Source organism: Cinclus cinclus, chromosome 7 (assembly GCF_963662255.1).
Source record: "Cinclus cinclus chromosome 7, bCinCin1.1, whole genome shotgun sequence".
Classification (NCBI taxonomy): domain Eukaryota; kingdom Metazoa; phylum Chordata; class Aves; order Passeriformes; family Cinclidae; genus Cinclus; species Cinclus cinclus.
In genome coordinates, this window is record NC_085052.1 from 24,733,146 (window position 1) to 24,753,546 (window position 20,401).

Below are 20,401 nucleotides of genomic sequence, written 5' to 3' on the forward strand. Positions count from 1 at the left end.
TAATTATTTCATCGGAGTGCATAAAAATCCCTTAAGTGGCAGAAATGCTTGAAGGAAATGCATGTAACTTCTCTAATCATCTGAAAATAATTCTTTATTGGTAATAATCACAATAATTTGTCATTTTGAAAGTGGAAATATTTGTGCCAGTGGCTGCAATGCTAAAATATGTACAACATATGAACATCAAATGTTTTGCTCAACAGAAGCCTGAAAGAAATGTTGTCTTACTGGGTAATAAGCAGGCAAGTAAGACAAGTTTTCAGGATGTTATGCATGCCCTTCTAACACCTGAGTTGAATAACTGTGTACATGACTTGGCACTGTTGAGAACCTGGGCTGGTGCCCAATAGCAGTATACTTGCAGACAAAAAAGAGTGTGTTCTGGGAGCTCAGAGCTGCAGGACTACCATTTTATCAGCTTTTACTCACAGGGGACCTTTCTTTGGGAATGGAAACAATAAACAGGCCGAGATGTTACGATCAAGGATATTCTTTAAGTACAGACAATTGTGAAAATACTTATTTTTATAATTCATTTGTCATTATGATGGCTATGTCCTTGAGTCCCAAAATTGCTTTCTCACAGTAACACTATGAATATTACATTCAAGGGCACTCAGCTGAACCAGCTGCTGCTGTGGCAGTGCCTGTCAAATAGAAGCAACCTAATTGCATTCTGAGCAAGAGATTTTCATGTAGTAAGCAACTGCTCAAGAACAGGTCAGGTAGGACTGGCTCATTCCCTGCTTCCCTCTTCTTACAGGTCTTCAAACATAGCCAAATACAGATAAATACATAGGATTTTTTGTGGCAAATGGAAACTTTATTTTATCACCGCTTCCTGATGGAGGAAGTTGGCTGGGGAGAGGCAGGGAGGATAATGAGGAACTTTTGGAAACACCTGTGCTTTTAAGTGTCAGTTCAGAGGGCAGTGACTCAGCAGAGTCTCTTCCAAAATTAACCACCTAAGCGGTCTGTAAAATGCTGTTGTGATTAAGACAGTTTAGAGATAAAAATGACACTACTATTGGTAATTTTTCATAAAATAGGCAGAAAAAATATTTACTTGGAAATGCAGTTGCTGTTATTCTTCATGAAGAAGTACTTGAAATTAAGAGTACGAGTTTCTGCTCTTCTTTTTCTAGTATTAAATAATGCATTTTTAGCTAGTGAGATTAATTTTTTTATCACTTGCACTTGGCATTTACTCTTAGTGCTGTGACTAGAGCCACTGTCATGCGGCATTTTGCAGAGGTGTTGTTAAGTGCTGTTATCTCCATTTGACAGTGGAACAAATGATACCAAGAACAGTAGGCTGACTTTTCTAAGGTAAAGGGAAATTGGCATCAGAAGCAGGAACAGAGTTCAGTAACTGCTAATGAGCACTAATGTTTGAACAGTGCAAAGTCTCCCCATTTCAGGACCTCAGAAATTCCGGAGTTTAGAGCCTTCCATCTTCCTCAGGAGTCCCTGTCATTGTCTCTGCACTGTGTTGCCTGGTCATATTTCAGATTCATACTGGGGTAAACCCACGGAAAACAGCCTTTTCTTTTCCATTTATCTACATGTAAGAATCTTAGCCTGTTGTCTGTATTTGATTAGGTGGAAACATTATAGGTGGCCATGGGAAGGGCACTGGAAATCTTGGAATTAAGTCAGGACATGGGATTTGTTACTGCTTCCCAAGACAGAACTGTTACTGTGAGAAAGATGATATCAAAGGTAAGTCTCTGCTGTTCTCATAGGAAGATTATTCTCTGTAAATATCATGTGTACATACAGAACAGTCTACACTTATGGCCATGTTAATAAATCATGTCTTCGGTCAAAAACTGGTAATACAGAACTAGTGAGGAGCTGGCACCTTGACATTCACTATGGAGCCTGAAAATTTCCAGAGTGGGTTATTTATAGATTTGGCTAAGGATTCTTTTTTATTCATTATTACTTGACAAACAAATCAGTCATTGTTTGATTTCCAGCAGCATTTGCATTTCAGTGAGACTTACCTGATATTTGCAGAGGCAGTTTGGAGTATTAGAATAACAATTTCTATTACTTTCAAGTAATTCCAGCTTCCTGATAATTTCTGAAAAAATCACAGCTTCAAAATGTCAGAGATAACTATCACCCATGGTATTAGCAGGAGGAGCGCATTACTTTTTTGCTTGACCTTTGTTTAAACAGAGAAGTTTTGTGCAGTTGTTTGAAACAGATAATGGATATTTAACATTGTTCTTACTTTGGCTAATAATAAACATTGTATGAAATAGTTTGCATCTTTTAAACCAAATTATTATGCAGAATTAAGAGAGCACAAGGGAAGTTCTAAGAAGCTCTTCTTGGTCCACAGAGCAACTGTGTGATGACTTGTGCAAGACCGTGATCACAGGGGCAGTGGTGCTGTGCTTTGTCATCTCTGTGCTGGTTTCTTACTATTGCATCCACCGTTACCACAAGAATTCCCCAAAGCCACCCATCGCCTCCGCGGAAATGACGTTCCGGCGCCCGGCGCAGTCCTACCCCATCAGCTACTCCTCCAGCAATGTCCGCCGGCCTTCCCTGGACTCCATGGAGAACCAGGTGTCTGTAGACACCTTCAAAATACCAGTAAGCCTGGCGCCATTTTGCATGCTCTGTTTTGATGTCAGCCTTGTTCATGCATGCAGACGATGTTACAGGAATGCAGTCCACTCATGGAAACACCCATTACCTTCAAATACCAGCATTGGGAGTCAGGTGCACTGGAGATACTTCTTGAGTAATTGGATAAACATTTTCATTTGCTCTATAAGGCCAGTATGTTCTTCCTTTTTTGTTATGCTTTAATACGCTGTAACATTTTAGATCTAATTTAAGCTGATGATTTTTACTAACTGCATGTGACAGTACTGTGGTTTTGCTTGTAACATTGTCCAGTTAAGTACTAATGATCAGCAGGTTTGTACTCTCTGTGATGTGCCAAAGTGCTACAACAAGGCTAAGTTTAAAACATTACACAAAAATCCCTCCTGAGATCTCTTCCTGATTTCTGATACACAGACTGTAGGTCTCAGCTGGTGTGGGAGTTTTACCCACATTTAAGGACCTTTTCCCAGTCATGCTGTCCCTATTTTTTTTCCCTTTACTCTGTTTTTCCCTGGTTTGAATGACACACTACCCAGGATTCCTGCCAGATGGGGCATTTCATGAACCAGGGTGGTAGAGAAACAATGCCACTTTATATGGCAACATCAAATCTATTTGAGTGTTAGGTAGTGAGGTCTTCATAGACCTTGTGCTCTGTTTGCTTTAGTATATTGACTGATTTGTACATATGTCATAATTTTGCAACCTTGAGGCTTCTTAGCAGTAATTTTGTAAGAGGATGATTTCTGTCTCTGATCAGTCCTTAAGAGAAAGCCTTGTTCTGTGAGCAAAACTGATTTAATTCTCCATGAAAGTCACATATTCGTAGTTATTCTGAAAGCGAGCATTTATCCTGTATCACTTCGTTTTTCATTTGTACCCAGTTTCCCAGACCTGTAAATACAATCTGTTATCCATAGACTACATGTGCAGCCTGGTTTTGAAGGAGTTGTTTTCTGGTAAGGGAAAACACATTTTCAAAATTCTTAGATATCCAGAAGCTTATATAAGAATGCACTGATACTGATAAAAAGAGCAACCAAACACTGCACAGTGAACAGGAGGAATAGCCACTCCTTTCCTTGCTTCATCTTAATGGGGTTTCTTTTCTCTTCTGCAGGAAGATCCAAAGTGGGAATTCCCTCGGAAGAACTTGGTTCTGGGCAAGACTCTTGGAGAAGGAGAATTCGGAAAGGTTGTCAAGGCGACAGCGTTCCGACTCAAGGGGAGGGCTGGCTATACCACTGTGGCAGTGAAAATGTTAAAAGGTACCTTCCTATCAGGGCTTGAAATGATTTACAAACTATTTGTGGTAACCTCTGAATGGATCTTAAGAGGGGCTAGTGTGAAAGCAGAAGGTCAGCTAAATCCCAGCAAGTGTCACAGCCACTCTCCTTTCCAGAATTCTGATATATTTTGACAGTCACAATCTGCAGATTTGTGACTTCAGCAGCTAGAATCACATTGATCCAAGTAAGTAATTCTAAATCATGATGTGCAAGGAGCCTCTGTCTTAACATGGCAAATGTATTCAATTTTATTTCACATTGATGGAAATGTTGCAAGGGTTTGTTAAAGCTTTCTGGTTCTTTTACTCTATCCAGTTTTCTTGGACAAAGCTTTTAAAATAAATCATGTCAGAATCATGTGAAGAGACAGAACAGACCTGTGAACTTACTCTCCTGATTGAGAATTCTGTCTGGTTTTATACTTTCTGATCTGCTTTTCAATCACTAGGAGCTCTGTCAAAATGGCTTGAATAACCCTGTATCCCTATGCTGTCTCCTGCTGTCTTCAGTTTTCCCTAAGACTTTAAACCTGTATGCATAGATAATGCTAAGATGATAATATGAGACCTTGCACTGAACCACTCACTGCTGCTTTTAAGTAAAAGCATGTCATTACAGGAAAATGTTATTCTTATTACCATTTCTGTTATATTCAAAGCACATGTGCTGCTCCTTGAGAGGTAAAGTGCTGTATATCCCACCACTTTACCTAAGAAGTAAATGCATTATGCAGTGCATGCCTTCATTGCAGGAGATTGAGTGCACAGTAGTCACATGGAGGAAGTCCAGGAGCTAAGATTTTTCGGAAGTGAAGATTAATTACATGTAATACTCAAGTAATGACCTGTATGTGCATTGTCAATACAATCGTCATTATTTCATCTCATGTTTATTTGTGCACCTAGTGACACTGCTTTTTCTAGCACATTCTCATCAGCATGTGACTGAGTTCAGATTTCAAGGCATAGTGGTAAAAATGTTGCTTTTACTTGCAGATGGTTTGACATTCAATTTCCCCTATCTATTATGAAGGAAAAAATTGACAGGATTAACAATGCGAAGGAGTAAACCTTTATTTTAAGCACCTTATTGAAATAAATTGATCTGACATTTAAAGTAATTCTTCAGGCTCTAATGAATCCCTCTGTAATGTAAATTAAGTTGCAGATAGTCACCTGAAATTCCATTTTCCAACTTGACTGTGGAGAGCATCTGTCATTCTGCAAACATTTATGTGCTTTTAATTGGCTTAACTTTACTGTTCACACATGGCAATTGAAGCATAAGGATTGGTGCATTAGCTTCAGTGGCCTTTGCAATGCTGCCAGGAAGGACAAAGGACAGTTATTTTGGATCTGGCCAACACCAGCCATGCTTTCCCTGCACCAGATGCAGAGCAGGTCATTTGTCCAGGTGTTTGGGACTGTTGCACGCTAGCTGATCTTTAAAAATGGTATTGCCTCTTACTGCATCAAAGAGATCTGCCTGAGCTGGGTACATGGGCACAATCTGGTTAAGAACAGACCGGGGCAGGGCTCTCCCCACTGTGACAACTTGGTATTAGGTACTGTGGAGGGAACAGGGAGCAATTAGCTGAGCCAAAATAGTCTTGAAGCTATGGATGAAGGTTTAAAGGAACAGGTGGATAACTTTTTTTCAACCCATTATTACCACTTTTCTCATACAAATTAAATTTGACCTCCGGGCTGATATGAATGCCCTCATTATAATAAAATAAAAGGGGAAATCACCAACCAGTACATAAATACAAAGTGTTCACAGTTTGTTCAAGTGAGTGGCATACAGCTTTAGAGCTAAATGTCTCCATTTGTAGTTAGTTTTTTTTTGACAGACAAACAGGCATGGTACATGGGGAGCTTTGCTCTGTTCTGTTTGTTCATGTCACACAGCTCCAGAGCTAAAAAATAGGAATTTTCTTACAGGCATGAAGTTGACATTCTTTTTTTTTTACTTAATTTTTTGTAGTCTTTATCAGTAGTGAGGGGCCAACTGATACTGTGCTCCCTGTGGTAGAAGATTCTCTACTCTGAGTGTAAATTCAGACTACAAGGTAACATAAGGCAGATACAAGCACACAGTTCTGATGCAATAATATCAGTAGAACAGAATAAATATTTTTATCAGGAGGGCAGACTGGTCACACATGAATAGGCAAATAAATCCTTTGGTGCTCACAGCCTGTATGAAAAAATCTCACAGTACAGTACCAAAGAGCAGAAGCCAAACTTGTTTTTAATTATCCTTAAATCAGGATGAATACATCCTCGTCAGTGCCTATTAATGACACTGGAGGAACTGTCCAGGCCAGTTCTGTGTGTCAAAGAGATTAAGGATGAGGAAGAAGAAGGGTTATCTCTGACCTTTGGTGTCTTTGTGACTAGGGATCTCCTTCAGGCCCCGGTGCACTCAAAGAGGAAGCTTGTCAATCTGAAGAATTCTGCAAAAAGGCAAAACACTTGAAAGGCTAAGAAAGCCTGCTGGGGCCACATGATTCTCACTGACATCAGTGAAGTCTGCATGCATGTCCCCCGGTAAAATCAGTCTGAACTGTACATTTAACTTCTGAACTCCTAAGTCTGGATGTATGCAACAAGAGTAAGCCAGTAGATAAGTGGATTTTTACTCTGTTAGAAAATGTATTTTGGAGAAGGAGTGAGTCTTTTTTCGTTTGATCAACATGAGATCTTGGCTTTCATATGTTTCTGAAGCTTTTATTGCACTGATTCACCCTAAGCAGTTGCTTTAGAACACTAGAAAAGGTCTGTAACAATTTCATGGCATCTTTAAGACAGTACAGACTCTGCTTCTGATTCTTGCCTGACCTCCTTGTTCTGCAGTCATTTGTATCAAGGCTCAGAGCTACTACCAAGCCAGAGCAGCAGCAGTCACATTCACTTGGTTCTGATATCAATGACTGCTGGACACTGGAGATGGGAAAATTTCTCTCCTGTAGGGAAGTATGGAGTCTTCCAACTTCTTGCTAACTCCGGGAGAGATAGCAGATCTCATTTTTCAGACTGTAGAGCACTGTTGAGTGATGCTTTCCTAACCAAAACTATGATCACTTTCTGCAGAAAACGCTTCCCAGAGTGAGCTGCGAGATCTCCTTTCAGAGTTCAACCTTCTGAAACAAGTCAACCATCCTCATGTCATCAAACTTTATGGAGCCTGCAGTCAAGATGGTAAATACTGAAAGCTTGTTACTAAGATGAAACCATCCGGAAAGGAAATAAAATGCAGTTTGTTGATGGATTTCAACAACTGCTTTATAATTGCTGAACATCTTTTAAATTTGCTGTTGGCTGAAAAAAGAGGCTATATAAAAAAGTGTTTGAAAGGAAAGGGAAGTACTAATTCAGTGTAACTAAGCATTCTTCCTGTGTTTTTCCTCAATGCACGTTTTGATTCTGAAGCTGTTTTTAATTATCAAGTCTCCTACAAATTCTCTTCCAATCAATATATATTTTTATATTAGGTTAATAGTCAGTATTGCCAAATATTACTTACATTTCAAGCTTGAGTTTTCATTATTGTTATTTATACTAAAACAATACAAATACACAACTACAGCCAAATATAGACAAATATAGTTGGATAGTTAGGCTGATATTCAGTTTTCCTCCACAGTCATAAACTATTGTCTCCCTCTGGTTTTGAAATGGTTTCTAAAAGCCACAATGATCAACCAGTATGTTTCAAGGGGAAAAATCTGCAGACACGTGTATTAGAAATTGCCAATTAAGCAAATTTTGTTGTGCTTAGGAATTGCCCATTTTACGTGGAGTGGCATGGCAACATTCTCATCCTTTTGCATCTGCAGTTGTGCAGCCTAAAATCACAGCATGGATTCTGCAACCTCTTTGCTCACCCAGTTCTGTTGCAGTTGTTGCTTTTAGTTGTAGACAGAGAATATAATTCAGGAGTGAGTCATCTCTGAGTCTCAGTAAGGTAATGAACCAGTGGGGCGGTTTAGTTTTTTTTTTTTCTTTTCAGTACAGTGTGTTTTTCATCCCAAAGGAAGTGAAATGTTTCTGAGTCACAGGCTTTTAATAAATATCAAGTTAATTCATTAGCGTATGAGGTAGGAGGGCTTTGATACAGCAGACAGATGTATTTAGCATTACAACATTAAGAGTGGATATTATTCATGGGGGTAATGGGGAGGACAAATTAATGGATTGTAATGCCAGAATGTTTCAAAGTGCTCTCCAAAGGCACCTTAAACACAGTGCTGGAATTAGCAGATGATTTGAGCTCAGTATCACAAGAAGATTATTTTTATTTTAAAGTTTCTCTAAGTTAGGCTGTTTCAGAGATCAAATTTGTATGAAGGTTGTCTGGTTTTTTTGGTCTCAGATTATCTAGATGAGGGATTATAGGCAAGAGCCAGCATTCTGCTTTGATGAAACTCATTCTCTTTGCATAGAGTATCTAAGCTAAAAATACTCTTATTTCATGGCTGATTCAGTGCTTTTTGCATAAAGGGCAGAGGTGTCTGGAGCCTCTGACTGTTCAAAACAATGTGCTGATTAGAAGAGACCTGTTTGGAAAAAAAACCCTGGAATGGGTACCTGTTAAAACCCCTGGAATGAGTACCTGTTAACTGTTCACCGACCTGTGTGTTTGTTTATTTCAGGCCCGCTGTATTTAATTGTGGAATACGCCAAATACGGCTCCTTGCGCAGTTTCCTCAGGGAAAGCCGAAAAGTGGGCCCGAGCTACATGGGCAGTGATGGCAACAGAAATTCCAGTTATTTGGACAACCCTGATGAGAGAGCCTTAACAATGGGAGACCTGATATCGTTTGCTTGGCAGATCTCCCGAGGGATGCAGTACCTTGCAGAGATGAAGGTAGGGCAGAGGGCAGCGGTGATCTCAGGGTGTGATAGACGTGGAGCAGCTGGCTCCTCCACAAGAAGCCTAAACACTCCTGTTGTTTCTTTCCAAAAGCTTGTGCATCGGGATTTAGCAGCCAGGAATGTGCTGGTGGCAGAAGGGCGCAAAATGAAGATTTCTGATTTTGGCCTCTCACGTGACGTATATGAAGAAGATTCGTATGTAAAGAGGAGCAAGGTACAGTGATCATTAAAAGCAGTAGTGGAAATTATTGCCTGATCAAGAGCATGAAGTTATGCTGTGGGACTTCAGCATGGATGAAACAGAGAATGGCTGTTGTTATTAGCTTAAGATAATTATTTTAAGGAAATAAAAATGACAGTGAAGCAACATCATGAACCTAACCAGTGGGATAGAAATACATATATACATATATATGTGTGTGTGCGTGTGTATGTGTGTGCAAAATATGTATTATCTTTAAGTAAGTATTACCTCTTGCACTCCTCCTTTGTCCATTCCACTCCCAGTCTTACTCTCATTCTATTCCTTATATATCCAGTTCCTCATCAAACTACATGAAAACACAAACAAAAAAAAACCCATCTTTTTTCTTTCTCTCTTCCTATTTATAATTTAAAATATAAGATAAAAATAGCAAAGAGTTGAAAAAGATATGGACAATTTGTATTGAGTTCCACACAGCTTCCACAAGTCAATCCTGTGATGTTTGTGACCACAGCTTCCCACTGACTATGTCAAATGAGCAGTGGTGGTTCAGTTCCCTCTATGGCTTAATATGAAAGAATTGCCAACAGATTTTTTTGCATGTGAAAATGTTAAAATTTTATGAGAAGATTTCCATAAATACTGTGTATTTTTAGTTTAGCTTTCCCTGTTTTTAAAGGCCAGTTTGTGTGAAAGTTGCATAAGTCAAAACGAGTTGTGAAGAAAAAAACATCTAGAAGACATGCTCTTATATAAAAGGGCATTGCAATGTTCATTTAGCTCTCTTCTGATGGATGTGTTTTTACATTGATTTATACCAATTGCTCTGTATTTTGAGAGTAATGCATTTACATAAAGGCAGTTTGGCAGTTTGCTTTCATTCAGTGGGGCATGATGTACTGAGTGGATATTTGCTCTTTACTTCTGAGATGCTCGTGACTGTAGTATTATTCAGAGCCTAACAAGCATCTGTCTGCTTGGATGGGGAGACAGGGAAAAGAAGAATTTGAGAAGGAAGAAGAGGTTTCAAATCCTACTGAAATACTTTTTGCATAGATATATATGGACTTAATGAGAATTGGAAGTAGGGCATATAAATGCTGTTCATACTGTGAAGGTTATGAAACATCTTGGAAATTTTGCAAACCTAGATTTCCATGAATATTTGGGGTGATTTCTCAGATTTTCTCAGTGAATTTCTGCCAGTGAAAAATAGCAACTTGTAGATTCCACTTAGAAACTATTAACCAAATATGTCTGTCCAGGTTCAGTTCTGAAACCATCCAGGTGCTTCTACTTACACTTCATCCCTGGTATAAATGAAAGAGCTCTTCCTCTTTAATCATCATTCCTCAACATTTCTGCATCTGCACATTTTTTAAGTTCTTTGTTAAGAGAAGACTTGAGTTTATATGACTTAAACTGGTGACCACCTACAAAAAGCCACACCAGCTTATTGCACATAATTAGATTGATGAAGTGTATGAAAAGACATGAACTAGTTTTTTTTTAAAAAACACAACAGTTATTCTCCTCACTGTTTTTCTTACAAAATGCCAAATCATAAGCGCATTGGTAAATGCTCCAGTACAGACTGACTGTGTTTTGCCATTCTGAAAATAAATACCTTGTTTTATTCACTTGGAAACTTATTTTTCTGACCATTACTGGTTTTTTTTTTATCTCCTAGGGTCGAATCCCTGTGAAGTGGATGGCCATAGAGTCACTATTTGACCATATCTACACAACACAAAGTGATGTGTAAGTGTAAATTCTTAACTTTCTGGTTTGTGTACTTGTTTACTGAGCTGGGGGAGGAAGCACAGCAAGGTGTGCAGGAGCCAAAGCCATTACTCTTACAAAGAAGCATGAAGGAAGTCTGGATGGCACCATCAACTGGCAATGGTGTCCAAGATGTTTGCTGTTGAGTTAAATCTGAATAGAAGTTTATCAGAGATATTTATGTACATAATTCCTGTTGAAATCAACAAGGACTGGATATGTTCATGTGAGATGATTGACTTTGAATATGTAGACATGAGTTGTAATGGTCATACCTGAACCTCTCAGTTCTGTTCATCACTTGTCTGTAACACTGAGTGGTGGGTGAGGGATGGCGTGGAGGAAAGGAAGAGGAATTTAATGCCTGACCTCTCTCCTGTTGAAATCAATGACAGAACTCCAGTGAGCTCAGTCCAGTTTCAGTGCCAAGGTACAAGTTTATTTTCATGATTAAGGAAACAAGAGACCCTGAAGATGGATATACTAGAATCTCCACCTGTGATGAAGAGATGGCGAAGCAACCACAGCTATGCTATTCCCATGTGTGATAAGCATGGGGCCAGCAGAGGAGTGTTTGTAGGCATTTTAATTCAGGATCAGATCCTTTTCATTTCTTTCTGGAATGAATGATGCTTGTGACCAGTCACCAGGCAGACTCTTAAAGATGAAGATTATTTATTTAGGAGAAAAACCTCTAAAGGATTGTAAAAGCATCAGTTCTTAACTACTAATATGCATCTTGATACCTTCTAAGTTTGTCTTGAAAGAGAGAATCTGACTGAGGTAATGTTTTTGTTACACTCAAATGGAGTAAAATGCCAATTTGGGAGGCATTGCATATTGGAGGGAGAAACACTTTCATAATAGCAGGATTTCACAATATGCACCTTTGGATTTTTACTTCTAAAATTATTACCGCTCACTTTTGACTCTTCTGTTTGCGGATCAGAGCAGTTTAGTGAAATAAAATATTTTGCATTTCCTTAAAAAATGAATTCCCAAAGTATTTTCCTTTACTTCATTTCCATTGGAGTAAGAAAAGAAAAAACTAGGGATAATTCTTGCAAGAATGTCACTTAGGTCAGTTTATAGGTTTTTCCGTGTCTCTATTTATCCTCTTCAGAATACCTGTTGTGCTGACTTGCTTCTCTAAAATTACTTTTCCCAAAGAATCATTAAAATTCCTTTAAAAACTATTCAGCATATTTTTAATTTTTACATTTTCTTCAAAACAGTTCTGTCACTGTGGTTTGGGGCCAGAACAGATTGTGTTGTCGTGTAACTGCCTCTTCTTTGATTGCTGATTGATCATCTGGATCCAGTAGCATTCCTCCCATTTCATTCCCTGATGGGCTGCTATTAAGTAAGCCCAAGAGCGTGTTTCTTGCGCATGGGCTCCAACACCATGCAGAGATTGCCCAGCTGGCATCAAGCAGGCCAGCTCAGAGCCCTGGGCAGCACAGCGCGCTGCTCTGCTTCCCAGGCTGGCTCAGGATCTCCATGCAGAGCTGTGCTGATTGCCCGGCTCTCCTGGAGGTGCCTGTTCCTAGGGAGCGCGGCATCGCGCTGTGCGCCTCTGCTCCCGCGCCGTGCCAGAAAGGGTCCAGGTGTCTGCTGTGCTTACCCCGTGCCTTTGTCTCACTGCTGGCTCACCTTTGCTGTGTCAGTGGACATGAAATAATGCAGGAGTGCTGTATAGCAGCTCCTAATTTAGCCACGGTCCTGCAGAGCAGAACTGAGACGCGCACAGAGTTGCAGAGCGAATCCTCTGCAGCACCAGGTTCCACGATGGCATTTCAGCAGCAGCAGACTGATCAATGAAGTACTCCTTTTGCAGTGTTGATTGATATTTTTACATCATTGCTCTCACTGAAAATATCATTTTATGGATATTCTTTGTTGTTTGTGGTGATGCAGTTATATTTTAGGTGAACATATTATTCAACAACCATTCCAATATGCTCTTTTTTCTGATATTCTGTGTTTCTGTTTTCCACGCTCTTCCCTCTCAAGCTGTTCTGTATAGTTAGTGGTTAGCAGAGCTTAGTACTACTTGCCAGCATTTACAAAAACCCCATTTTTGCTTCAGGTGTTGATGACATCAGTGGAAAGCTAACCTACTATCTTCCTCTTCATATACTTTTCTTTCCTGGCTTTTTGTGATCGGGTTTTTATTCAGCAATGAACATAACACAGTGGGCAGTTCTTCATCTCTCATTTCTACTCCCGCAGTACTTTATTTACATAACAGTATGAAAGTACTGCAGCATTTTACAGTATTCTATTCTAATGTGTTCATTTACTAAACAACTTCAGTTAAAAAATTGTTCATCTAATCCCTCCCTCCATATTCTGTAAAATATCTCTTAAGCAGAAGTGGATTTTAAAAAGGAAATCTGCCATGCTCCAAAGTTTATTTGAATTAATCATGGACAGAATTGTAACCTGATGGCAGAGCATAATTGGCTTCCTAAAGGATATGAGGAGAAATATTAATAATGTATATGAAAAAGCCATAAATATTCATAAGCTTTCAAGAATGTGCTAAGTGATTAAAATTTAGTTCAGTGAATGGCATTAGGGAGAAGAATGGCAGCATACCACTTGGGACCATGTGAGAGCTACTTTGACTTCTCTGACAATTTGGGAAGTTTTACTGCTGTTCCTTTAGGGTTACTGTTGTACTTTAAAACATGTGACGTGCAGGTGGAAGGTAGTCAGATAGGAGGTGACGTGTTTGGCTAACACTTTGAGGTGGAATTTCCATAGGGAATTAGACACGGTTGTTTGGTTTGGCAGTAGGTGTCTAACACTTCCTAAAATTTTCTTTAAAATGGAGTTTACAGAGAAATTGCCAAAAGCTAGCATTTTTCATAAATTGTATGCAATTTTGCTTCCAGATGCATCCCATTGAGCAGCCCCAGTGTTGGCTGGTTTCCTTCCTTTCGAACATCCAGATTTTGTCAGTTGTCAGTAGAGCAGATTCAGAGTGATTTGTAGCTTCTTTGTGTCTCAAAAAGCATTCCACTAAGAAAAGAAAAACATTTTGGCCTCTTTTCTCCCGGCTTGCTCTCAAGAAATGGACTAATTTATCTAAATATTTCTCACCCATTGTGCAAGGTCTTTTTTTTGACCTCAGCAGTAAAGTAGGTTTAAAATTTCAGTGTTTGTTCTGTTGATTTCAGAAAATGGTTTCTTCTGTGTTGAAGTTAATTTTAGGCATTTGGTATTTCCAGAGGAAATTCTTTCTTCTTTTTTCATCAACTCCAAGAAGAAAATTAAGTCCTGAATCACTGAAATGGCCCAAAAGACCAGCTGAAATCAAAGGTGTTACTTATGATTGAAATAAATACATTGTGTTGTTTCATAATGGAGACTGCAAACCAGTCCTGTGGCAACTCTGTAAATTTAATTTAGAGCTATTTCTGAATACAAAGGCTAATTAGGGAGGTTAGACTGCTGCAGGAGCACAGTGCAGCAGAGGAACAAGTCTTTGAGCTGGGCCACCAGAGGAAGGACTTCCTCTTTGTGCTGTCTAGAGAAGATGGACCTTCCCAGGGTATAATTAGCATTAGTAAATGGATAAAAGAAAGGGGTATCTGTTTTCTCTACTGTCTTAGTGGCTAACCTTTTCAATGAACAGTATTTGGAAACAAGGATGGCCCTGCTTGCATCTGTACAGCCCCTCTGGCTTGAGTTGTCTTGAGTTTTGTTGGGTTCTGAAAATACTAGGAGGAGATTTGTTGTGTAAATGCCCTGAAACCTACCATTCTATATAAAAGCTCATTTTGTCTTTTTCAGATGGTCATTTGGAGTTCTGCTGTGGGAGATTGTTACTTTAGGAGGCAATCCTTACCCAGGTATTGCTCCTGAAAGACTCTTTAACCTCCTAAAAACAGGCTATAGAATGGAGAGACCAGAAAACTGCAGTGAGGAAATGTAAGTAACTCTTGCTCTGGTTAGATTCAGAAAACATGAATAAATATACTTGAAAAAAGGGTTTAAATAAATACTTCATAAATACTATTCTGTATTTCTTAGAGATCTAGTCAAAATATTTTGTGCTTTAAAGAATGTCATGAAATTAGTGAACAGTAAAGCAACGGGAAAAAATTGCCCACAGAATGCCTACAGCTATTTCCAAACTATTTGTAGGGTATTGAATAACATGCTTGTCAAACAATTAAAAGAGTTTGTACATCCAAAATTTCTGGGGGTGGGGGAAGAAGGAGATGTTCATAAAACACAGTAGTAGCTGAAATATTCAAGAAAATTTCTTAGTATTTTCTGCAGATGAAGCAGATATTCCATACAGAGTCATTGTCTATTAGTTGTCATGGCATTCCAGAGGAAAAAGGATACCTTGGCCCAGAAATCTACACCCTTGAAGATAAAAATTTTCTGTGACTTGATAAGCCCATGGCTTTGGAGACAGTTCATAATTTGTTGGCTGCTTTATTAAAACATACTCAATGTGAAATATCTTTTGTCTGTGATCTTCCCTGGCATTTGGAGATGAGGCATGATTTTATATTCAGCCTGCAAATTTGATGGTGGTTGTGGTTTTCTGAAAGTTCCCAAGCCTTACTCATTGTGACCACTCTTTTGACTGATTTTCATTTGGAAGGATGCTTTGACCACATCTGGGCTGAGAAAAAAAGGTTTAAATAAGTGATAATATAAATAATATATTTTTTTTAACATACAGAGGAAAATATTAAAATTTCCAAATTTAGGGCAGTGTAGAAGTTTATAAGAATGATTGGCAAATATCCTCTAAGAAATGTATAATACCACATTTTTAATTTGTTTCACTTCAGTGAGGAATACTCATTCTGCAAACATGCTATGTCATTGATAATTATCAGTTTAGGCAAGGTAATCTGAGTTTCTGGGATTTTTTTTAATTGAAGCTAAATCATGGTTTTCTGACGTTTTTCAGATTTTCTTCTGTTTAACTCAGAAATTTTTCTGGCAGCTTGTGAAAGCCCACTTTGGGGATCGTTTTTCTCAAATTGCATTCTCTCCTATACCCAGTGAAGTACAAGAGGGGTCATGGAAGAAGGCATGAAATGCAGTGCTTTTCAGTAGCTCCCTATGGTTCTCACAGCCCACTGTTTCCACCATTAGAGCACTTCTGTGGTCAGATCGCTCAGTCCTGAGAACAGCTGAGCTAGAAAAACATCATGAATGGCACAGGTTGGAGAGTTACACTTCAAGAACTTGCCAGTATCTGTGTGATAGTTACTCAACTCTAAAACTTTATTTCTGTTCCCTTTCCTTTCTGTAGTCTAGGCTATAGAAGGCAGTTATAGAAAGAATAAATAGAGGTTTAATCAAAACCACAATAATAGAAGTAATCAAAAGAACATTAGTTTCTGCAAATAGTCTTAGGCTAGGCTTTGCTTTGAAGAGAAGTTTGCAGAAACTGAAGAATTTGAGCAAATGAAAAACAAAATTCTGCTTTTTGGTATAACAGCAGAGTTTTTCAGCTTGATACGCAAATTTCTTCAGTGTCATATAAAAAGTGAATTAGAAATCTGGCATGCTGCCCTACACTTGAGGTGGTCCCTTGAGAAAGTGAAACCTAAGACTCCAGTTCTTCGAGGACAGCCAAGTGCATCATCATTTCAACTCATGGAACTCTTGAAAATAAAAGCCCATTGTTGTGAGTGTCAGTTGTTAATTCCAGGGGACATTTAACAGAACTCACAAGAGAGATTGATGTACATGTGGATGGCCTTCATGCCACAGTGAAGTTCAGTACTATAAATCATCAGAGCAGAAGCATGCATATTTCTAACAGTTTGGGGTTTTTTTTCACCCTGTGATGGGTCCCAGGTACAACCTCATGTTGCGCTGTTGGAAGCAAGAACCCGATAAAAGACCAACATTTACTGAGATCAGCAAGGAACTAGAGAAAATGATGGTGAAGAGTAGGGTAAGTATGGAAAGCATGGATTTTGAAAGTTTTTGTGGTCTTCAGAGTTTGAATGTACAGAAGTAATTACTTTTAAATTTTATTTTAAAGCAAAGTAACTTACTTTTCATCAAATCTTGAAGCATTTACATTTCCTTCCACATGCATGCAGCTTTTTGAAAGCAGTACTACCTCTTCTAATAGCTTTAGTGACTACAGTGCAATATGTGAACAGATTATCCTTAGCCTGTAATAATAGTAATAATTTAAAAACTGTTGTGAAAAGTCACTCCTAAATTTCACACCTGAATAAATAATGTTAGAGAGCCAGAACTAGAAGAATGTAGTATTTCATGCATTTTCAATAGTTTAAAATGCTTCACATTGGTTTTTTTCTTTGTTTTTGTTTGTTTTTTTGCATCAAAGCAATTCAACAACATAAATAAAAAACAATTAATTCTTATTGGTGACCTAAATACTTAGTTTTAGAAGAGCAGCCAAAGCTTTATTTGGCAATATTTACATAGTTATTTTATGCATTGTTACGTAATAGGTTTTGTAAAATGATTATTATATCTGAGCACCTCGTCCTTTAAGCATGCATATGTTATTTTCAAACATATATTTCAGGCATACACATGGATCAGGCGTACCAGAAGCTGAAGGTCAAACAAAGCAGTTAGGACAGCTTTAAATTTGTTGGGTGTCCTGCTAATGTGCAGAATTAAGTAGGGGAAGTATTCATAATCTCTAGCAGGAGCAGTGTTCAGGCAAATCAGATGCTTCCAGAGCTGCTGTGGCTGCTGGAAAGCAGAGCCTCCTCAGGTGCCAGAGGTTCTAGAGAAAGAAAAATGCAGTGGGTCTGTAGTTCCTTGCTGTAAAGAAAACAGGTGCACATTTATCCTTTCTACCCAGGCAGCAACACTGCCACGTGCATTGACAGAGCTTTTTGTGTATCCATTTCTCAGGACTACTTAGACCTTGCAGCTTCCACACCCTCGGATTCCTTACTGTACGATGATGGGCTCTCAGAAGAGGAGACACCTCTCGTGGACTGTAATAATGCTCCCCTCCCTCGAACCCTCCCTTCCACATGGATTGAAAACAAACTCTATGGTAGAATTTCACATGCATTTACTAGATTCTAGCAACACACAAAAAGTTGATTTTTCTTCTGCACTGTTCTCAGACTCTGTAACCCCATTACAGTGTTTCTTGTCTGAATGAAGCCAATCAAAATTTGCTTGGAAGCTTCTTTTGGGGTTTTTTTGTTTGTTTGTTTTTTTCTTTTGGTAAATGTCCAAGTGTGCATCAGGATCATCCTTTAGTCATTTTGCAGCTGTGTCTAAAATAAACATTTTAAAAGGATGTGAAAATAAGTAAAATGACTAGATATCATACAATAAAAGCAAAAAAAAAAAGATCAGGGAAGTATTCTCAGGGGAAATATAAAATGCTAATGAGTATCTAATTCAACTATCCTGTTGGGGGAGGCTACAACATTTAAAATATGTTACATTATGCACCTCTAATTTAAGCAATAGACTTTTTTTTTTTTAATAATGTTTTTTGCCATAACTCAGTGATAGAACTCATCTGCAACATTTTTCATTTATTAAGAAGGATATCTAAATTTCAGCTGCTATTAGTACATTTTGGATCTATAAGCTGAAATGTATTTAATGTATCATAGGATGAAAACAGATTATTATATACAGAAGGTAGAAATACTGTATATAAATATTATATACAGACAAAACTGACATGTAAAATCCTTTAAAAACTTAATTAAGAGTGGGCATTTTGAAAATATCACCTGTTTTCACGTCCTTTGATTTGTTATGAACATGTTAGTACTAAACCTTGACTGAATGATGTAGCAAGTGTTTTTAAAAAGAACATATGCTTTCATATTGTGATGGTGAGATGGACAGTAAAAATGGTTCTTGCCAAAACTCCTATATTTTGTCTTCTGATTAAATATTCTACGTGGTTTTAGATACTTACTGACATCACAGTTACTTTTTTCATTCTTCAAGCAGTATGACTTTTGAAAAGTTGGATCTTTTAGTTTAAAAGTTGCCATTAATACATGGCTTTGGGTCTATTTTTGATCTGTACCTTAGCTTTTATTTTCTTCATTAGGTTTTCTCAACTCATGTTGATCTTGGGGCACTCAGTGGTTAGATTGTTAAAAGAATGAAGTAGCAGAAAAAAGTTGCCACAAGGTTGATGGCAGATATTGAATGCTTAATAAGCAACAGAATCAGATTTCTGTTTTTGAAAATCTCAACCCTGCCGTGGTTCTGTGCTTGCACAGCTGATTCAACATGGTGCTAAGCACTCTGCATCCATTTTGGTGATCACTTGTGCCTAAACACAGAAACAGTTACTGCACTCTGTATGAATAATTACAGGCCCGTAATACAACTTTAAATGCTGAATCAAGACAGGAGTGCTCAGCACTTTGTTGGACTTTACTCAGTTGCACTCCTGGGATTTCCTGAAATTAAGCAGGGGATCCCTGGTGGGGGTGTGAAAGTGTCCCCAGAACCTCACTCAAGCCAAAGGAAAAGCACCCATTTAAGTAAATGGAAATACTCTATCACTGAAATGGACTTTGGATCCTGTCCCAAATAGGTTTATTAATTCTTGGAGCATTTCCTGTACAGCAAGAACTTTCTCTTGCAAAGCAATATATTGCTACATGATTGTTAAAATATAAAAGTATGGAAAGTTGGAGGCTTATGAGAAGAATATTTCCTAGCTTTTTACTATGCACATGTGCATGCATGCACACAATTTTTTATTGAGTAAGCACTTTAATTTATCCGGGGTTTTTTGCCTGCATCTGAATTTCTGCTTCAGGGATTTCAAAACATCATTTCTATGAATTGATTTGGGACAAAATCCAGTGGACTGGCTTAAAATATTGAAGGGAGTTTTGCCAAGGGCCTTACTGTCTGCACATGAAGTTATGGTTCTTCAGTGCAGAAAAAATTATCTGTTTTCATTTTTAGGCATGTCATACCCGAACTGGCCTGAGGAGAGCCCCGTTCCACTCACAAGATTCGATGGCACTAACTCTGTGTTTTCAAGATATGCAAATGATAGTGTATATGCTAACTGGATGGTTTCACACTCAGCGGCAAAATTTATGGACAAGTTTGATAGCTAAAATTTTCTTTGTGAAAGGTAATGGACTGCTGAGGAAAACAAGGAGGCAAAGAGTGAGAAGTCCATTGGCTCGTTCTTTGTTCAATCAACAACTAACTTTTAAATTGGCAAATCCCTTTATTGGCAGTTTTTAAAGTATGTTATTTATGCTGAAGACTATAATTGGTATTCTTCCCCTTTCAGAAAACATATCAAGCTGGATAAGAGTTGTAGTTCTGGTACTTCTTTCTAAGCTGCCAGTTTGCATATGGTTTCATTTGGCAATGTCTTAGTGCAAACAGCCTTGCACTTCATCCTCGGTGTTTTTTTAGACTAACCATCCTGTGTTACAGCATTCTGGGATGGTAAAATGTACTTGAACTGCTACTTTTATAGTGGCTGTTAGCATACAACCACTTGATCTAAGCAGGAAGCACAAACAATATGAAGATGGGAGGAGGGAAACAGGATCCCAGATTACTGAGTTTGCTATGAAATTATAAGTGTTAGAATGATGTTGGTACTAACAAAGCCAATA

General features: G+C 38.3%; 1 protein-coding gene across 1 annotated transcript in view; it reads left to right on the forward strand.

The window, feature by feature from the left end:
- RET (ret proto-oncogene) overlaps positions 1–19,885 on the forward strand; it is a 45,340-nt gene extending 25,455 nt beyond the window's left edge. The window contains exons 10-20 of the mRNA XM_062496900.1: positions 1,606–1,725; positions 2,357–2,613; positions 3,752–3,899; positions 7,016–7,123; positions 8,578–8,792; positions 8,892–9,014; positions 10,696–10,766; positions 14,589–14,726; positions 16,629–16,728; positions 17,676–17,823; positions 19,728–19,885. Of these exons, the coding sequence (XP_062352884.1) occupies positions 1,606–1,725; positions 2,357–2,613; positions 3,752–3,899; positions 7,016–7,123; positions 8,578–8,792; positions 8,892–9,014; positions 10,696–10,766; positions 14,589–14,726; positions 16,629–16,728; positions 17,676–17,823; positions 19,728–19,885 (1,586 nt within the window). The remainder of the gene's footprint in view (positions 1–1,605; positions 1,726–2,356; positions 2,614–3,751; positions 3,900–7,015; positions 7,124–8,577; positions 8,793–8,891; positions 9,015–10,695; positions 10,767–14,588; positions 14,727–16,628; positions 16,729–17,675; positions 17,824–19,727) is intronic.
- The last annotated feature ends 516 nt before the right edge of the window (positions 19,886–20,401 follow it).